Consider the following 17,928-nt stretch of genomic DNA (forward strand, 5'->3'; position numbering starts at 1 on the left):
TGTCAAAAAAAAAATTAATCTATTAAGAAAAAAATTTATTTAACAATATTTATTTGTATCATGTTGAGTACGAAAAAACTTGATATAGAATAGGATGTTTAAAACTCCATTTCGTCGGCAGAGACTTAATTAATAACCCACTTGTATACCTGTCACAAGTTGGTTTTAGCGGCACAATGCTTTTATTCGACCAATATCTTCGCCTTTATCTCGGCGTTGCCTTTATAATTTACTTCCCGCACTTAAGTAGTTACTGGTAAAAGTGTCGTCGTGACTTAGACGGTGAGCGTGCCGTTATTTAATATTTTACTCTACTTTAAAACGCTCTATAAAGTTATAAATTAATTTTAAATGAAATTTCTTTTAACAAATTACTTGTTAATTAAAAGTTTATTAATTATCATGAGAAGATTAATTATGTATGTGTTATTTATTGAAGTAAATTCGAGTTTGAAACAGTTTGAACGTTTAAGGTCACATTCTGAGTAGGTAAAGTGACTCAGCAACTTAGTAAGGTAGAAATAAGGTTTTGATACAATTTACTCTATAATTATCTACATCCCGACATTTCTTGTGTTTTAGCCGCGCTCTACAACACTTTGAAAGAAACTTTTAAATAATAAAATGCAGTAAAAAATATCAATTCATATATTTTGACATTGAAACCATTAGGTGATTAGTGAAGATTTTTTTGAATTCAGCGACGATTCGAATCACGACGGTAGCGATCAAAGCGGCCGTCGGATCCCGCCCCATTATAAATATGAAAGGACTTTTCTCCCCGAAATAACCTTAACAAAAACGTATTTTCTGGAAGATTTGCCCCGAATGCCGTTTAGTGTATGCGTGGCCAAACGACCATTGTTGTTCTAATTGTTTCCGTTTTCCTCTCTCGTGCCTCTCTACGCCAACAACGGGGTTCGGGGGACTCAAACCCTCCAACTTTATCTGATCCTTGAAACGAAAACGTTACATTCAAATTTCTACTGACGTTTCAATAAAAACAAAACCACAATCAATAATCTTATATATAACAGTTTGGAAAGGTAAACTTAAATCCCTTTCTGAATTAATCAAAACGGATAGAAAAGTGATTATAAAAAAATAAGGATGATTATTTTCAGTTAAACTCCCAACGGTCTATAAAATCGGGGAAGAAAATTCTCGATCTCCGACGATATTTAATTAAATATTTCTATACAGGGCGGCCACAAAAAGGCGAAATCCGACCGCAATGCCCGTAGTAATCCGCTTAAAGTATATCCAACACGTATAACAGTCAGAATCCGCGATCAATTTCTCTATGGGTTATATAATATTATCCTTGTTCGCGTAGCGAGGAGTTTCCAAGGGGAAACTTGGGGATGCCCGTTTCGGAGGGGGGTTTAATTACAGACTAGTGGCATCCCCAGGGAACGGTGGGGCTTCAAGCCACCCTTTCCAACTTGCTATGCCGCTGCGGCAACCGTCTCTTCCTATATTTCGACGACTTTCCACGACTCCCAAAAATATTTCCTACTGAACCCAACTTTTTACTTAAATAAAAAAAGAGATATTTTTATAATTTTTCTCAATTTAATATAGTTTTACTTAAAATCACAAAAAGGAATAAATTAAATTTACCAAAAAAAATTTGATTTATAAAGATCGTTTTTATCCCCACATATAATACAAAAAAAATCGTTTTAGGAGATAACTCAATTTTTTTATACGATGTTATACAAAAAATATTTTCGGTTAAATAATTTATGAAGTTAAATCAATAAAAAATTTTTATATACATTTAAAAAGTAATAATAAAAGAGAAATTCACGTTGAAATTTAGTGACGACTTTTCTCGATAGTTCAAAATGTTGTAGAAATGATTCTTTGTGTAGAGGGTTATAAAACGTTTGGAGTAGAATAATAAAATGGGCAATTTGGCATTTGTCAAATGGATCAAATTACGAGTTATGTATGTAAATATACAGAGGGTTTGGATGTCAGGAATTCTGTCCGTACGTTGTGCCCAAGGGAGGAGGTCCCGCAGGAAGGGTCCTGTACCCCTTATTAACTAATAGCGGTAAATACCGTGTGATGTATGTAATCATAAACTAATTCGTCGCGTTCCCCTCCTAATAAAACAATCAACACATTTAATTCGCCCCCCTGGGCGCCGGGGGCAAAAATCGATCGTCGGAATGGCAACGGGAGCTTTCGGGCTTTCGAGCTTTTTAGCTCGGGCACGATTCGATTAGCGGACGCCTTTCATGTCGCCGGCATCTGCATGCGGCCCAAATTGTTATAAAATTAGGTGTCATTTCAAAGGCCGTCGATAAAGCGATATCTAACTAAATTTTCTACACCAACCCGGCCCGTTTTTGACTCTTGGAGGCGTCACTAAAAGCTGCGTCGTAAAAGCTCCGGCTAAAAGCTTTACCTAAAACTTTCACCGTATTATTACTGACACTGTTAAAATGCATACTCTTTTATTATTATATCTTCAAATATCTTTTTCTAAATCATCATCAGTTTCATTTAATCAAATAAATAGTGTAAAGTAAAAACACAAATATCTATATGCTGCGATCTATAGTTATATGATAATATTACAAAGTTGCCAACTTAAAGAGTTTTCATTCTTAGCTCTAAACTTAGCCGGGCTTAGCATTTATTCACTAATTTTAGGTTGATATGGTATTAATAGATTTTGCCCAGATTTGAGTTGATGTGGCCTCAGCTTTATCTTCTAAACTCACACATTCTTAGCTCTTCAATTTGTTGACTTATTTAGGTCGATATGGTATTAATTTTTGCTCCTCGGCTTTAACATCCATTCTCAGCTTTAAGTTTAGTACTCTTCAATTTGTTGATTAATTTTAGGTTGATATGGTATTAATGATGGAGCCTCAATGACAGGCGATCTTGCCTTAAGTAATCAATTATTCTAAGCTATAAGACATCTCAATTAGACTTTATACAATTATTTTAATACAATCGATACCCTAAAAATTTGATAACAATTTCTGTTTAAAACATTTTTAACTCAAAAACTAACCTTTTAGTTGTGAAGCCAATTTGCTGACACTTTTTGTGATCAAGAATTTAGTTTAACGTGAAAATGTGATGTTGTTGTACTATAGCTTTTCACGTGGTAATATTTGATCACGTTTTGCATTGCGACACAAACATTTTATTTTGCTTTTTGAAGTCAATTGAAGAAGAAAAATAAATGAAGATGCAGCCAAAAATTGTGTTATAATATTACAACAATGTTTGACATTGTCGCGGTCGCAAAAGAAGAAAATGTCATAGTCAAAATTTTTGTGTTATGCTATTGCATGCAAATTTTGGATCTTTTTATAAACATAAAAAATTGTATTTGTTTTTAGATTTTGCGAATTTACTACGACTTGAAGATATAGTATATAATGCCGTATTAAACGATACAGATAGCACAGAAGATACAAATGATGTAAATAATACAGAAAATACGGAGGTTACAGATGTTTCAGAAAATACAGTTTGTAGAGAGAGATGATTTAAACGATTGGTTGGACGTTCGTAAATGAAGGAGTGTGTATGTATATATTATGTTATTAGAGTAAAAAAATGTGTGATTCAATATCGGTTTGTAAAATAAGTAGATAAAATGAATTTGGCCCGGTGTTTCGAAATAAACGCAACGTCGATTTGTAAAAACCCGGTCGAGTGCGTATCGGTAATTTCAAACTGCAATATTGCCGCGTCGATAAATAGTAATAATAGACCTGGCGTGTGGAGTGTTTATTTAGAAACATAATAGAGAAATATTTAACGCGATTGGGCGGGTAGGTAAAGTTCCATTCATTTACTCGTTGGTACACATCGGGGCGAAGAAGGGTGGGTCCCCATCGTCTTTTGCCATTGAATACTAAATCGGGCACATAATGCGGAACCCCTGGCGATATTTTCTTTAAAATCCCAACAATAGTTTTAAGTGGTAATTTGTAAAAGTTCGTACCTTGTCAAAACACGGACCTTCGGGGTCCTTCCTGCCCAAAAATTGGCACTCACTTTAAAGGATGACACCTCGGTATTCAACTATAATCTTATTTTTATTGCCTGACAATACCTTTCCATTTTTTTTCAAAAATATCAATTTACATTTACAAAGTTTCTTTATAATATTGTTCGTTTTTTATTGTAGTTTAATCTATTTGCTCGTTTTATTGTTGTTTTGATTTAAATAAAGTTAATAGTTAAATTAATACATTGAAATAATAAAGTGGGGATTGTTTACCTAAATATATATACATATATATATTAATAAGCAGGTATAAAAGGCGTGAAACGGAAGCGCGATGTCAAAGAAAAAGAGAAGATCGAAGCCGATGGTTTCAAATTTCGGCAAAACCTCTCACGTTACGAAGCTACGAATGCGACAACGGCGTTACACCAATTCAACGTTGTCCAATTTTGTCGCATTGTCCGATAAACGGTTTATTGTGCGCCTAAACCCCAACCGGCGCTCGCTAAAACTTATTATGTCACACCACTTCGGTAACACAAAACTTTCGTCACAATGAGAGAGGTGCCTCGCGGTTTATTATGGACCCGTTAATGGTTCCGACAAAACCCCGAACACATGCCCATTTAAGTTTACGATGCCAATAAGAGATTTATATCAAACAGTTTAGGCATAAATATATTATTTCAATTTTTAAAATTATTTTGTTGCTATAGGCAACCAACATAATTTCTTTGAAAAGATTCTTTTCTTTGAATAAGGTAGGCAAGAATATTTTGAAAGCATATTTTTTGGGGTTTGATTTATATTTGTATTTTTAGATTTTTTTATCGTAGAATTGGAGAAGATAGGCAACTTTGTATATGGAGATTATGATTTTGTTGGAAAATAGCTTATTAATAAGTATGTTTTTAGGTAATAAAGTGTTTTCTGGTTTGGTGGTTGTAAAAGAATCAAAATTTAGATGTATTGGATGTCCTGTGAAATTGAGGGTGATAGTTGGATAAGAAGAAGTCGTTGGGAGTAAGGTCCTGAGGGTATTTTTGGGTTAGATCGGGCAGTTGGTGTAGTCGTGCGAGTGTATCACAGGCGAGCAGTGTGTTTTGGAACACAATGACTGTTACGGGATACGGTCGAGCCGTGACCAGAATGACGATGGGGGACAATAGTTCGAATCGGATCTATATGTGACCATCGGTCTGTCCACCGCAATTCGCAGCGAACTAATGCACGCAAATTAACTCCGCGCCGCCCCACGTCGGCCCCAGCCGGCGGCAACACGGGGTTCCCGAAAAAGGGGCCAATTTTCCGGCTCTCTTTCCGTTTTGCGCTTTTTGCCCATCCGTCTCCGCTGGATTTCCACCGTGACGGACAATTTTTTCTTTTTCCGCGACTTTTTTACTGCGTTTAAAAGCGAAACGGCCACTACCGCGGCCTCTCGCCCTCGTTTTGTTCAGTTTTGGCATTTCAGCTGAAGCCACACCCATCGTAGCCCCTCCCTGTTCAGATTTCTTCGCTTCCTCGTCCTGCGCCTCTCCTTTTGCTTTCGACCGTCTACCGCTTCTTCCCCACCACCATGCCTTTTCTCTATCCTGCCGCCACCGCCGCCGATCCTTTTTCTAATATGCTAAATACAAACATCGCTCAATGTAATTCAATCGATAATTGTTAAGGGTCTTTCATTCCTGTATATGTTTTCATCCCTTCAATTTCAAATTTTTCTCAAAATTTAATTATTCAAAATACATAAATTATTTTATTTTTTCCTATATTGCAGAATCATTATTTTATTGCAAATATTTTTTAAAATCTAAAATATTAACAGAACAAATTTGGAGATTCATATATTAAATTTATAGTGTATTAGCCATGTATAATCTTGTTCATGACTTAATCTTCTTGATTTTTGAGTTAAGTAACGTATTGTTTATAAGTAAATAATTGTATATCTCAAATAATAACTAAATTACAAAATATTACCTGTTTTGTGTTACTTAATTTTGTTAAAATTAGAAATTGTTTAAATCGGTTTAAATTGTTTAAAGGGGTACGAAAAGAAAATGTTGAAATAATGATCGCCCTGCTGGGAAGCGCTAAAAATAATTTGCAAATAATGTGAGAATTCGTGATTCGCCTTCGGGGTACGGAGAGGGAACGGATCGACGCGACGAAGGCCTGGGGCGGCGACGCGGTCCGCGGGGCGCAGGGAATGCTATTCGGGTAGCGTTGAGGGGGAAGGGGTGCGAATAAATTCTGCGCCCCTCACCCGGCAACGAAAAGATACCCTTAACACGCAAGTTTCACAACATGGCGGGGCGTACCTTCCGCGTCTGCCGGAAGGCCGAGATCGGCCGCCATTGGCTGTTTCGAATCCCGCCTCTATTCTGTTGTCAAATATTGGTGGACAAATAGTCCGTGTTTGTAACATGTTTAGATGCCCGGGACTCCAGATCTCTTAACCATGTAGTGTTGCTCGTTCACCGTCCGGCGACGCACCACGATCCGCAAACTGATTTTTATCACACCTTGGGCCAGTTTGTGAGTGTCGCGAGTGTTTATTGACATTGCTTGTGACGATGTGCAGCAACGATAGCTCCAGCTCTTCACCGAGGCTTCCGATGGCTTTTGGACTCGAAGCTAACGCGCCCAGATCTATGTTACCCATAGACCAATATAGGATTCAACTATATCAATATGCCGTCGCTGAACGACTTCGTTATCCCCTTTTAAACCCGTTTCCCGCACCTCTTCCATGTTATCCACTGTTTCCCCGAGCTCTACAACCCGAAGAACCTAAACCCCAACACAGTTACATCGGCCTCATTGCCATGGCAATTTTAAGCGCACCAGAAGGTAAATTAGTGCTATCCGACATCTACCAACACATCCTCGATCATTATCCATATTTCCGTACCAGAGGACCCGGATGGAGGAACTCGATACGTCATAATCTTTCTTTAAATGACTGCTTCATCAAAGCTGGTAGAAGCGCGAATGGAAAAGGACATTACTGGGCAATACATCCAGCTAACGTTGAAGATTTCCGCAAAGGTGACTTCCGAAGACGTAAAGCTCAAAGAAAAGTAAGAAAGCACATGGGTTTAGCCGTTGATGAAGATGGTGCAGACTCTCCAAGTCCTCCTCCGTTATCAGTATCTCCACCCGTTGTAGTTCCTGGACCCTCAACGCCAGTTTTTTCAACACCAGCCAAAGGAACGTCTAGAAAGCGACAGTTTGACGTCGCATCACTTTTAGCGCCAGATTCTGGCGATGATACACCGGAAGAAGACATCGACGTGGTGAGTAGCGACCAACAAGAGCAATCCGCGTCAAGACCGTGGCCGATGTTTCCAATTGTCAACTACTATCAGGCTTTGCTCCAGGCTAGACCAAGTCAAAATGAAACCACCACCACAAGCAATGAGACTATTGATTCTTAAAGTGGATTTTTTAAAAAATTAATCTTGGACTATTTCGATCTTTAAAATTTTTTTTAATGTTATGTTTGTTATTATTTTATTAATTTGATATCACGAAAATTTGTAAGTAGCGGAATATAAAAATATATTTAAAGAAATTTAAATAAAATTGAATTGAAATCGAAGTGATTAAAATTGATTTGAAATTTAAAGATCGAATTTTTAACCTACAAATTAGCAAAACTAAAATTAAAAATATATACAAAAATAAAATATAAATATTATAAACCGCATAACGATTATATAAATACTATAGATGCAATTTATTTATTCGAACGATGTAACATAGAAACTTCGTGCGAAAGGGTTATTGTACATTTATAAATGAAAAAAAAAACAACCTATTATGCATGAAAATTGTATATCTACTCATGTAAATATATCGATAATTATAGAGAACCCCGCGTCGTTTTTGTTTTATTGCCTAAGGCCCATACAGTGCTCTCGAGATAAAGTGTTTTGTGCTCTCGTGGGGTGGAAGTGTTGTGGCTTTTTCAAAGTAAGTACTCTTTGTGCCTTAATCTACTTGACATGGCCCTATTTGGCCCCCCTGGTGAGGTGGTTTTGTACCCGGATTATCGTATTTTTCAAGTTTACACCATCTTACAAATTTAATCTTGTAAGCACTTTTTTTGCCAAATTAAAGGTTTGATTCAAAATATTGTTGTTATTTCGAAACGTTGTCGGCCATTATTATTAGTTCTTGGTCGCTGAGCAGATAAAATGGGGCATATGTGTAAGAGCTCCGGGGGGTATTTAAACAAATTCGTTACCGTTGCGATTGTGAACTAGCCGGTGTAAAATAATTTCGCGTTGTGGGGCACCACGGGAGGCGGTCCTAAGGGTGTAACTATAGCCCTCCGTTTTGCCTTGGTTCGTATTTAGAAAGTAATTCCACCACGGCTCAATAAACACAATTACAATTCAATTGTAACTGTGCAAGGGGCGTCGAACCATGAGAAATCCCCATTGAATTATCTAATGAATTAACACTTGAGGTGGCTCATTCACTTGAATTTTTAGGGTACACTTTTTCTTTTGTCCATCAAGTAAATGTTCACAAACATAACTTTATATTTATTTATGTTTAATGAATGAAAATTGTTTTTTTTTATCGTTTCATCTTAATATAAATTGTTAAGTCATTGCGTCAGCTGCGACGGAAGTCGAAAGATATAGAGGTTTTTTGAAAAGGTAATAATTACAAATTACCCTTCCATTTGTCAAGAGGCGGGTTGGTCTGATGCGTAGTGTATAGTGTTGGAAAACGGTCACGTGCAAACAGGAAGGTGTCAGTCCCAATAAACAAATGTTTCGGGAATGGAGAGCACTCATCATGGACGAGGACAAATACACGCGGTGATACCGGCAAATATTAGTTGAGGCCACCTCAAGTCCAAGGTGTGGTTCAAGTACATCGCAAACAAAACGCTCAGTTTACCTGAGAAGCGAAAGATACTGGATACTTTTCATAAAGGATCGAATTTATTTCGAAAGATTTTTAGTTTAAATATCAAAACTATAAGAAAATATCGACTTTTATATACATTGAGATGTAAGCTTTGTTTCAAGAGAGAAAATTTGAAATTCACCGTGTTTGAGTTCGCCTTTTTGATGTTGGTGCCGCCCATTTAGGATGTTATTGAATTATTCAGCCCCTAGGACGGTGTAAAATAGCGAGTAAACTGGAAATAATATAAACCTCACCCCCCACGGAACCCGAACGAGCGCTCCACAGCCTCCGTTCGCGCTTCTCCCCCTCATTTACCATTTCGCGTCGGGACAATTACCACATTTTCCTTTTTATTTATTTAGTTTTTTGTTCAAACGGTTTTTCGAGAAAAAACCTCGCACTAGACACCATCGTGACTCGACAACGCTGTTTTGAAAGCCGATTGTCCGGCCGAACAATGAAGACGTCCACACGAAAATATCTTTAACAAACGCGTCTTGTACTGAGCATCCCGCGCCGTTCTCAAACTCGGACGGGACGTCGAACGCGTGTTTTGACTTTGTTTTCGGCCACAATGATCCCGTGCATCTTGCTAAGGATCTGTCATTTGACCGAGACCCGGGGCATTATTGGAAAATCTTGCCGAGTCACGTTCTATCTGAGAAACATCCATCCGACGACTCTCTACTCTGTAATATCAAACTTCACCGCCAGCAAACGCTTCCATACGGCTACTTAACGCAACCCACACACATTAAAATCTTCATACACACCGTCACAAGACTTTACTTTATTACAAAGTCTATCATCAATATCATTAAGACAACACAAAGTTATACACCTTAATTTAATTCATAATTTTATATATATATATATATAATTTTAGACCACAATGAGTTTATCTAGTCGTATTAAAAATAATGAAAACCAAAGAGATTAATTTCGTCGATTGACCAAACGTGAACAATAATGAAATACATTGTTGGGGGACGTTATAAAGGAGATTAAACGTGGAACACAAAGATCAACCCGATTATGTTACTGTTAATTAAACGGCGAAATGGTAGTAGTACCTGGTTCCCCCGGGGGAGATGTCGAGATTAGGGAAAACCTTTAAACTTAAGAGGATATTGTGACGGGGGCGTGATTACTTCGACGTCAAGTTTGACGCTCTTCAACCGCACAAAAGCCATAACAAAGAAACCACCGTCGTCGGGTTGACCGTTAAATGGTTTTTGCGTTAAACATTTCTATTCATCTTTTCTTTTTTTTTCAGAAACATTGTTGACAGATTGGTGTTTTTCTATGGTGATTTTTATGCAGCCTATTTTAAGGGGTGTAACCGAAGTTGCTTTCGATTCGACGTCGTTTTTGACAACCAACGCAGGTTTGCTATTTGTCCTTTAAAGGGTTGTATAATTGGTTTATCGAAACAACACGCCAACGCTAGTTCGCACCCCGATAATTTCATTTTCCATGCTCGTAATGCATTTATTATTGACGCGTCGGTTTCATTTTAAGTGCAACATTTAATAGTAATATCTACGCTTAAAAATAATGTTAACATCGAAAGTTTAAGATCAAAAAAACTTATCGGACCAATTTAAAATTGTTGGATGTTTTGTTGCTAGGTAAACATTATGGAAATATTTTCCGTCGTTTTACGTGATTTCGCAGCTGTCACGCGGCCGGAGGAATACGGTCCTTTGGGATATAGCGGGATGATTAAATTACAACACCCTTCCCAACCTTGCATACGCTTTGGGATATTTCTAGTCCTTCCCCGTTCCAACTTTTAACCAAACCAACAAAAGCTTTCTAAATCCCATTCAAACGCAACTATCTCAATCGCGATTTTTATATTAATATGTTTTATAATAATTAAACTCAAATTAATTCAAACTTTATTAACTGAATTGTACACAGGAAAAAATATAGAGTAAAAATCAACTCTAAAACATGGTTCAGATCGGTCCAATTTATTTAGTTATTTTTTTGCACTATATAGTGTAGGTGAATAGTGTAAAATCGTTACTCTATAACAGTGTATTATATGTAATCTAACTAGATGTTGTCGTGACTCTAATTAGATACATTTCTAATCTAATCAGTGTAAATTATTAAAAATTCGCTCTAATTTTTCTCTATTAATTGACAAAATATCACTAAATAGTGTGTATCTTCCACTTATTAGTGTTAATATTTAATAGGAAGTGGAGTATTTTTAGGGAAGTTTTACGTTTGTAATAAAAATCAAAATTATAAAATATTTGTTAAAAAAAAAAAAATTAAATTCTGTTTATATACATACATAATATATATAATACTTAGGGCCGGTTGTACAATATACCGATAAATCTACCTGATATCTATCCGCCCGATAAACTTATCAGGAGGATAAAGATATTCGCTGTTGTACAAACTGTTTTTGTCGGTAGGATTGCTATCGGCGAAATAAGAGTCGGTTGGTAGTAGTTTTTCCCCATATCTAGTGATTTATGTCGTAGAATGGTAACGCCAACGTCTTTCTTTGAAGTTTGAATTATGATTTTGACAATATAAATTGTTTAAAAAAATTTCCACTGACACATCGTACATATAAGGTTAACGTTTAATGTTAGAGGTTAACCTAGGCAGTAATCATACAAAGTTTTTATATAAAAACCTTGGTAACCATAAATATCTGCCGGATAAGTGTCTTATCGGCACCGCTGAGTACCCGATAAGTTATCCTGCCGATAATCTCACCGACAAAAATATCCGTACATTGTAATACAGTACAAACTAACTTATCTGCCAGATAACGCTGTCGGGAAGTTTATCGCTATATTGTACAACCGGCCCTTAATTCATTTTAAAGTTTCCACCGAGTCATCATCAAAACTGCATCTAATGAGTCTTCTATAAGTTTCCTATATGTATAGTTGCACCAAGTTGCACATACTTACCAATCTTCACAAGGAACTTGTATGTAAAATCTTCCGGAAGTTCCACTAATTTCACATCATGAATGTTTTATTTTGGCAAACATAATTAAAATAAAAATAATCGTTCTTTCTTTCTATATCGCGTAAATCAGGTCTCGAGACGCTATTGAGTTCCGACTCGTTTAGTAGATGACCGTTAAATTTTAGCTGTATCACACCACAGCAAAATAGTGCGGTGCTTACGAAGCACGTCTAGTGTAAAATTTAATGTTTTATATATTACATAACTTCACTAACATAAGTAAAAAAGAACTCTCCTTTAGAGAACTGTAAAAACTACCCTATTAAGTGAATAATATATGAACTCTATATTAATATTAAATATAGTGTACATTAGAGTTGTTTTTACCATGTGGTATTACAATTTTTACTCTAATTCTTTTTACCAACTACTCTAAAATTTTTACACGACACGATTTTTTCCTGTGTATACAAATTATAATTTAACCTCTCCTTCCTTAGCTAATTCTTTTCTAATAATAACTTAATTACACCAATATTAATGTGTAGACGAGTACCTACCCGACTTTTGCACACAGCTCCTTTTGTTTATAGAATTAATATCGGCAGATTTAGCCTCAGTTACTATCGTATAATACTAAAATTAGTAGTACTAGTACACTGTTTTATGGTATTTCTGCGCTAAGAGTAACCCTGAAGGCTCGATTTGAGATATAATACCTTAACAATTGTGAAAACCGGTTAGGAAAGGATCGTGAAATGTACAAAGTGGCCAAATAAGCAAAGTACTATATCTCAGAAGTTACTCCTTGTAGAGACTTGCGGTAAAAATTTTAACGAGTAAAGTGGCTAAGAGAAAATCCTGGACATTATGTTCAAATTTCTAAGATTATCACTAGGAATTCCGCTGTATTAACTTTACAAAAAAGTACATATGTGCATTTTAAAGTTTAGATAAATTATAATTTTTTTTGTTTAAGCACTTTTTGCCCTATCGTTAAAAATAAAGTGATTTAAATGTTTGTAAACAAATGCCAATAATTTCAAAATGGCTGCACGGAATTTAATAAGCTTGGTAACGTTGAAAAGAGCATTTCTTGGACTACAAATCCTACCTTATTTATGGTGATTGTTATTTGGTATGTTGCCACTAGAGGGCATTTTTCGATATTACAATAGAAATTGTGAGTTTTCTTAAAGAAGTTAAATCTATTGGTATCGTCGGCCACGCCAAGTATCATGAACAATACTTAGGTTGGATACCCTGCTTGAAGTTTATGGAAGAAATAATCTCGGTCGCCCTATGTAAATTGGGGCGGCCGACGTCTTCGAAGTCGGCCGAGATATTTCTTCCATAAACTTCAAGTAGGATAGACTTGGTTTTATGCTCCGAATCCCAAGTGATACCATTAATAACTTTATTGAAGAAATAATCTCGGCCGACTTCGAAGACGTCGGCCGCCCTATGTAAATTGGGGCGGCCGACGTCTTCGAAGTCGGCCGAGATTATTAAGTATTGTTCATAAAACTTGGGGCGGGTTCATAATCTCGGCCGACTTCGAAGACGTCGGCCGCCCCAAGATTCATGAACAATACTTAATAATCTCGGCCGACTTCGAAGATGTCGGCCGCTCCAAGTTTCATCAACAATACATAAGGCGGTCGATGTCTTCGAAGTCGGCCGAAATTATTTCTTCAATAAAGTTATTAATGGTATCACCTGGGATTCGGAGCGTAAAACCAAGTCTATCCTACTTGAAGTTTAGGGAAGAAATATCTCGGCCGACTTCAAAGACATCGGCCGCCCTATGTAAATTGGGGCGGCCGACGTCTTCGAAGTCGGCCGAGATTATTAAGTATTGTTCATGAAACTTGGGGCGGCCGACGTCTTCGAAGTCGGCCGAGATTATTAAGTATTGTTTATGAAACTTGGGGCGGCCGACGTCTTCGAAGTCGGCCGAGATTATTAAGTATTGTTCATAAAACTTGGGGCGGGTTCACAATCTCGGCCGACTTCGAAGACGTCGGCCGCCCCAAGATTCATGAACAATACTTAATAATCTCGGCCGACTTCGAAGATGTCGACCGCTCCAAGTTTCATGAACAATACATAGGGCGGTCGATGTCTGCGAAGTCGGCCGAAATTATTTCTTCAATAAAGTTATTAATGGTATCACTTGTGATTCGAAGCGTAAAACCAAGTCTATCCTACTTGAAGTTTAGGGAAGAAATATCTCGGCCGACTTCGAAGGCATCGGCCGCCCTATGTAAATTAGGGCGGCCGACGTCTTCGAAGTCGGCCGAGATTATTAAGTATTGTTCATGAAACTTGGGGCGGCCGACGTCTTCGAAGTCGGCCGAGATTATTAAGTATTGTTCATGAAACTTGGGGCGGCCGACGTCTTCGAAGTCGGCCGAGATTATTAAGTATTGTTCATAAAACTTGGGGCGGGTTCATAATCTCGGCCGACTTCGAAGACGTCGGCCGCCCCAAGATTCATGAACAATACTTAATAATCTCGGCCGACTTCGAAGATGTCGGCCGCTCCAAGTTTCATCAACAATACATAGGGCGGTCGATGTCTGCGAAGTCGGCCGAAATTATTTCTTCAATAAACTTATTAATGGTATCACCTGGGATTCGGAGCGTAAAACCAAGTCTATCCTACTTGAAGTTTATGGAAGAAATATCTCGGCCGACTTCGAAGACATCGGCCGCCCTATGTAAATTGGGGCGGCCGGCGTCTTCGAAGTCGGCCGAGATTATTAAGTATTATTCATGATACTTGTGGCGGCCAACGTCTACGAAGCAAACAAAGGCAAGATTTTAATATAACTCAATTAAAACGATCAAAATTAATCAATTTTTCATGATAAAACACGGAGCATAGTACAAAAAAAACTTTTAGAACAAAAGTTGTAGCAAATTTTATTCTTAACAATATTGCTCCCTTTCATTTTTGCTCTCAGATGCGTAAATATCGAGAAATATGAAAATTAGAGAAATTTTTTCAAATTTTTGAGATATAAAGTGCCATCTATAACTGAGAATCGGAATTAAGACATTGATTTGTTACAAAGTAGTGACATCTATTGAGAAATTTTAAAAGTAGATTTTTTTAACAAATGATTTTACGTATTTTATAATCCTTTCATAAACAATATTAAAGTGTTAAATGTAATCTAAATCCCTTTAAAATCTAAATCTCTTTTTAATAAGAAAAATTGAGTTGTGTCAGAAAGGGAAAAAAAACTCGAGCATAACCTCAAAAAATTTTGTCATTTGCAGGGTGTGTGCCATCGTTAGTTAATCGGGTTTTAAATAGTTACTAATTGAGGTGTTTTTATTTTCTGCGGAAATTAGAAAATAAGCGTTTTTGGAGGGACATTTAGGTTAAAATCTGGATGTTATACGTCAGTTATTTTATCTGTCAAATGGCATTTATGGTGTTAAAACTCTGCAGTGTGGAATGTCAAACAACTGCAGTTCATATGCGGTTAAATTTGTAAAATTCACCCGATTCTATGAGAATTATCACTAATTAACCCACACCACACGGTCCAGTGAAACTTCAATATTGTAAATGCAAGTACTTATTTAAATAAACCCCAGCTTTTTTTTATTTTTTTTATTTGAGTACTTTAATTGGAACGTTAGGTAAGTCTCCAAAATTTTATTATAATAGAAAGTGACTCAAAATTATTTTAACTAACATATTGAAAAGAAAAAGAAATAATTTTGATCATCATATTAATAATATTGATGGAATATACAGTGTGTTTGATTTTAGATGCCACGCCAGATATCTTGATCATTATTGGAGGTATGATGTTATAAAATATAATTAACAATACTTGCGTGCCATGGGAAGCCATAAATAATTTCTTATTTTGATAATCTCCACCTCAAGTATCATAAACAATACTATACTATTATAGTTTTATAATACATAATAAAATTGGGCATGTTCCATTTAAAATTTCTAAAGTATTTGCTGATACATTTGATGATCACTTCCTTTTTTTGAATATGGCAGATAATATCCTCATATCTCCAATATTAGTCAAGATACACACTGTATAAATTATAATAAAAATGTTTATATCATTGATTTTTATAATTATTTTTAGATCTCACAATGTTGTATATTAAGTAAACGAAAAATATCTCTGAAATATGATTCTCTACGAAACATAAACAAAAAATAAAATATGTTTAATATTAAAAACATTGACATTCCATAAATAATAAAATAAAGAAAAGAAAAAGCTTTATTTCTGTAACAAATTTTAAATTTTAACGAAAAACCTAAAAACAAAGTTAAAAATGACTGATTTAAATGACAAAATAGCGTTACAAGAGCAGGAAATTTCCGATCTCAAACTACAACTGAATCAATATCAACAAGGTAGAGCAACATTGGACTTACAACTCCGTCAAAAAGAAGAGGTGATTATTAAAACTGAAGCGGAAGCTCAACGAAAAGAAATGCAATACAAACAGGAAATTCGCCAGCTTAAAGAAAAATTGGAGGCGCAGAGTGAAGTAAAAGAAGACGACGATGTAAAAGTGTTAAAAGAAAATCTTGATAAAATGAAAATTCGCGAAGAAAAATTATTGGATCAACTAAATAAATTAAGCACAGAAGAGGACGGTTTTAAACAAGTAATGGATGAGTATGAAAAAACTATAAGCGAACAAGTTTCGGAAATAGAAAAATTAAAAAAAGAACACGAAACGGCAAAAAGGCATTTAGCAACTCTCGAAATAGCTTTCTCCGATGTACACCAAAAATATGAACGTAGTAAAGGGATTATTGAAGGTTATAAACACAACGAGGAAATGTTACAACAAAGTTTAATGTTGGCTAATGAAAATATTAGAAAAAATGAGGATAAATATGAATCGTTAAAAGCCCACGCTAAAGCGCAAATTGATAAATCGAATCGTGAATTGAATTCGTCCAGGGAACGATATCAAGGTGAATTACATAAATTATCGGCGATAGTAAAACGGTTGGAAATAAAAAATTCGTCGCTTGCGAATGCTTTGGAACAAAAAACGAAAGAATGCGCCGAATTGGCCGCTTTATGCGATGAAGTAACCGGAAGAGTTGAATAAAAGCTTTTTTTTTGATGCAATATGTTTCTATTAAAAAAAAAACTTAGAAACTGGTACATATATATAGAATAATAATATATACATCTATATTTTTAATATCGCGTCTCTCTATTTGTTCATTATTAATATATTTAAACAAAAAAACGAAAATTGAACTCTTTATTGTTGTGTTTTTTAGTCGTTCTAATTTTTTTTCGCTTAAAATTAAAACAAAATAAAATGTAATTTATTTAAAAACTGTATTAACTACGAGTCAACATAAAAAAATGATATTAATGTAAATAAATGAATTAATAAACATTTCAAATAGTTTGTGGATCACATTTATTAATATTCTATCACACCTATTATGGTACATGAATCAGAAATTACCAAAAATTAATTAATCCTTATCTTAACACGATGTTTATTTTTATAAGCCGTTTCAGTCACAACTAATTGTTTTAATGTTTAAAAAAATGTAGTAAAGGATTTTATCAACTTTGGAGATAACAAAAATAATGTTATCTATCGTAACTGAACAGCATGTATTATTTCAGGTGAACCAAGAGTTACCAAACACAGCTTACTTATTTTTATGAAAACTAAAAAAATATTTTTTGCATATTTATTCTTTGATTCGGAGTTTGCGAGGGATGTACTGGTGATCTTGGCCTATATTTAGACGCAGAATCAATATCGCTCCCATGTAGGGAGTTCCTTATCGATTTCTATGAAGTTGACTAATCATGATGTAACTTTTCTGTTGAGATCGAGTTTATATAAATTCCTCGGGTATACTTATAGTGCGGGCGAGGATTTATAATTAATATCATTTCAACCCTAAACTGGTCAACACACTGCTCATCTTGCAATATGTGTTGTCCAGCTTCGGATTGAGGTGATATTAATTAAGTATCGCCCACAAGCGACTTCGTCTATACTTATAGTGGAGAATC

At 35.7% G+C, this 17,928-nt stretch overlaps 2 protein-coding genes across 3 annotated transcripts; both read left to right on the top strand.

Moving 5' to 3' along the window:
• The first annotated feature begins 6,335 nt into the window (after positions 1–6,335).
• LOC111415090 (forkhead domain 102C) lies at positions 6,336–7,853 on the top strand. Its single transcript, XM_023046601.2, has one exon. It carries the CDS (start codon positions 6,565–6,567, stop codon positions 7,426–7,428), a length of 864 nt encoding a protein of 287 aa, XP_022902369.1. The 5' UTR covers positions 6,336–6,564; the 3' UTR covers positions 7,429–7,853.
• Positions 7,854–15,010: 7,157 nt separating this feature from the next.
• LOC111414992 (transforming acidic coiled-coil protein) lies at positions 15,011–17,302 on the top strand. Of its 2 annotated transcripts, XM_071198505.1 has the most exons (3): positions 15,011–15,158; positions 15,233–15,526; positions 16,000–17,302. In XM_071198505.1, the coding sequence occupies exon 3, from the start codon at positions 16,196–16,198 to the stop codon at positions 16,988–16,990; it is 795 nt and encodes a 264-aa protein (XP_071054606.1). In that variant the 5' UTR covers positions 15,011–15,158; positions 15,233–15,526; positions 16,000–16,195; the 3' UTR covers positions 16,991–17,302. The 2 variants fall into 2 exon arrangements, with proteins under 2 accessions (XP_071054606.1, XP_022902245.1); XM_023046477.2 differs by having other exon boundaries at positions 15,011–15,454.
• The last annotated feature ends 626 nt before the right edge of the window (positions 17,303–17,928 follow it).

This window comes from Onthophagus taurus, chromosome 8, assembly GCF_036711975.1.
Source record: "Onthophagus taurus isolate NC chromosome 8, IU_Otau_3.0, whole genome shotgun sequence".
NCBI classification, from domain to species: Eukaryota; Metazoa; Arthropoda; class Insecta; order Coleoptera; family Scarabaeidae; genus Onthophagus; species Onthophagus taurus.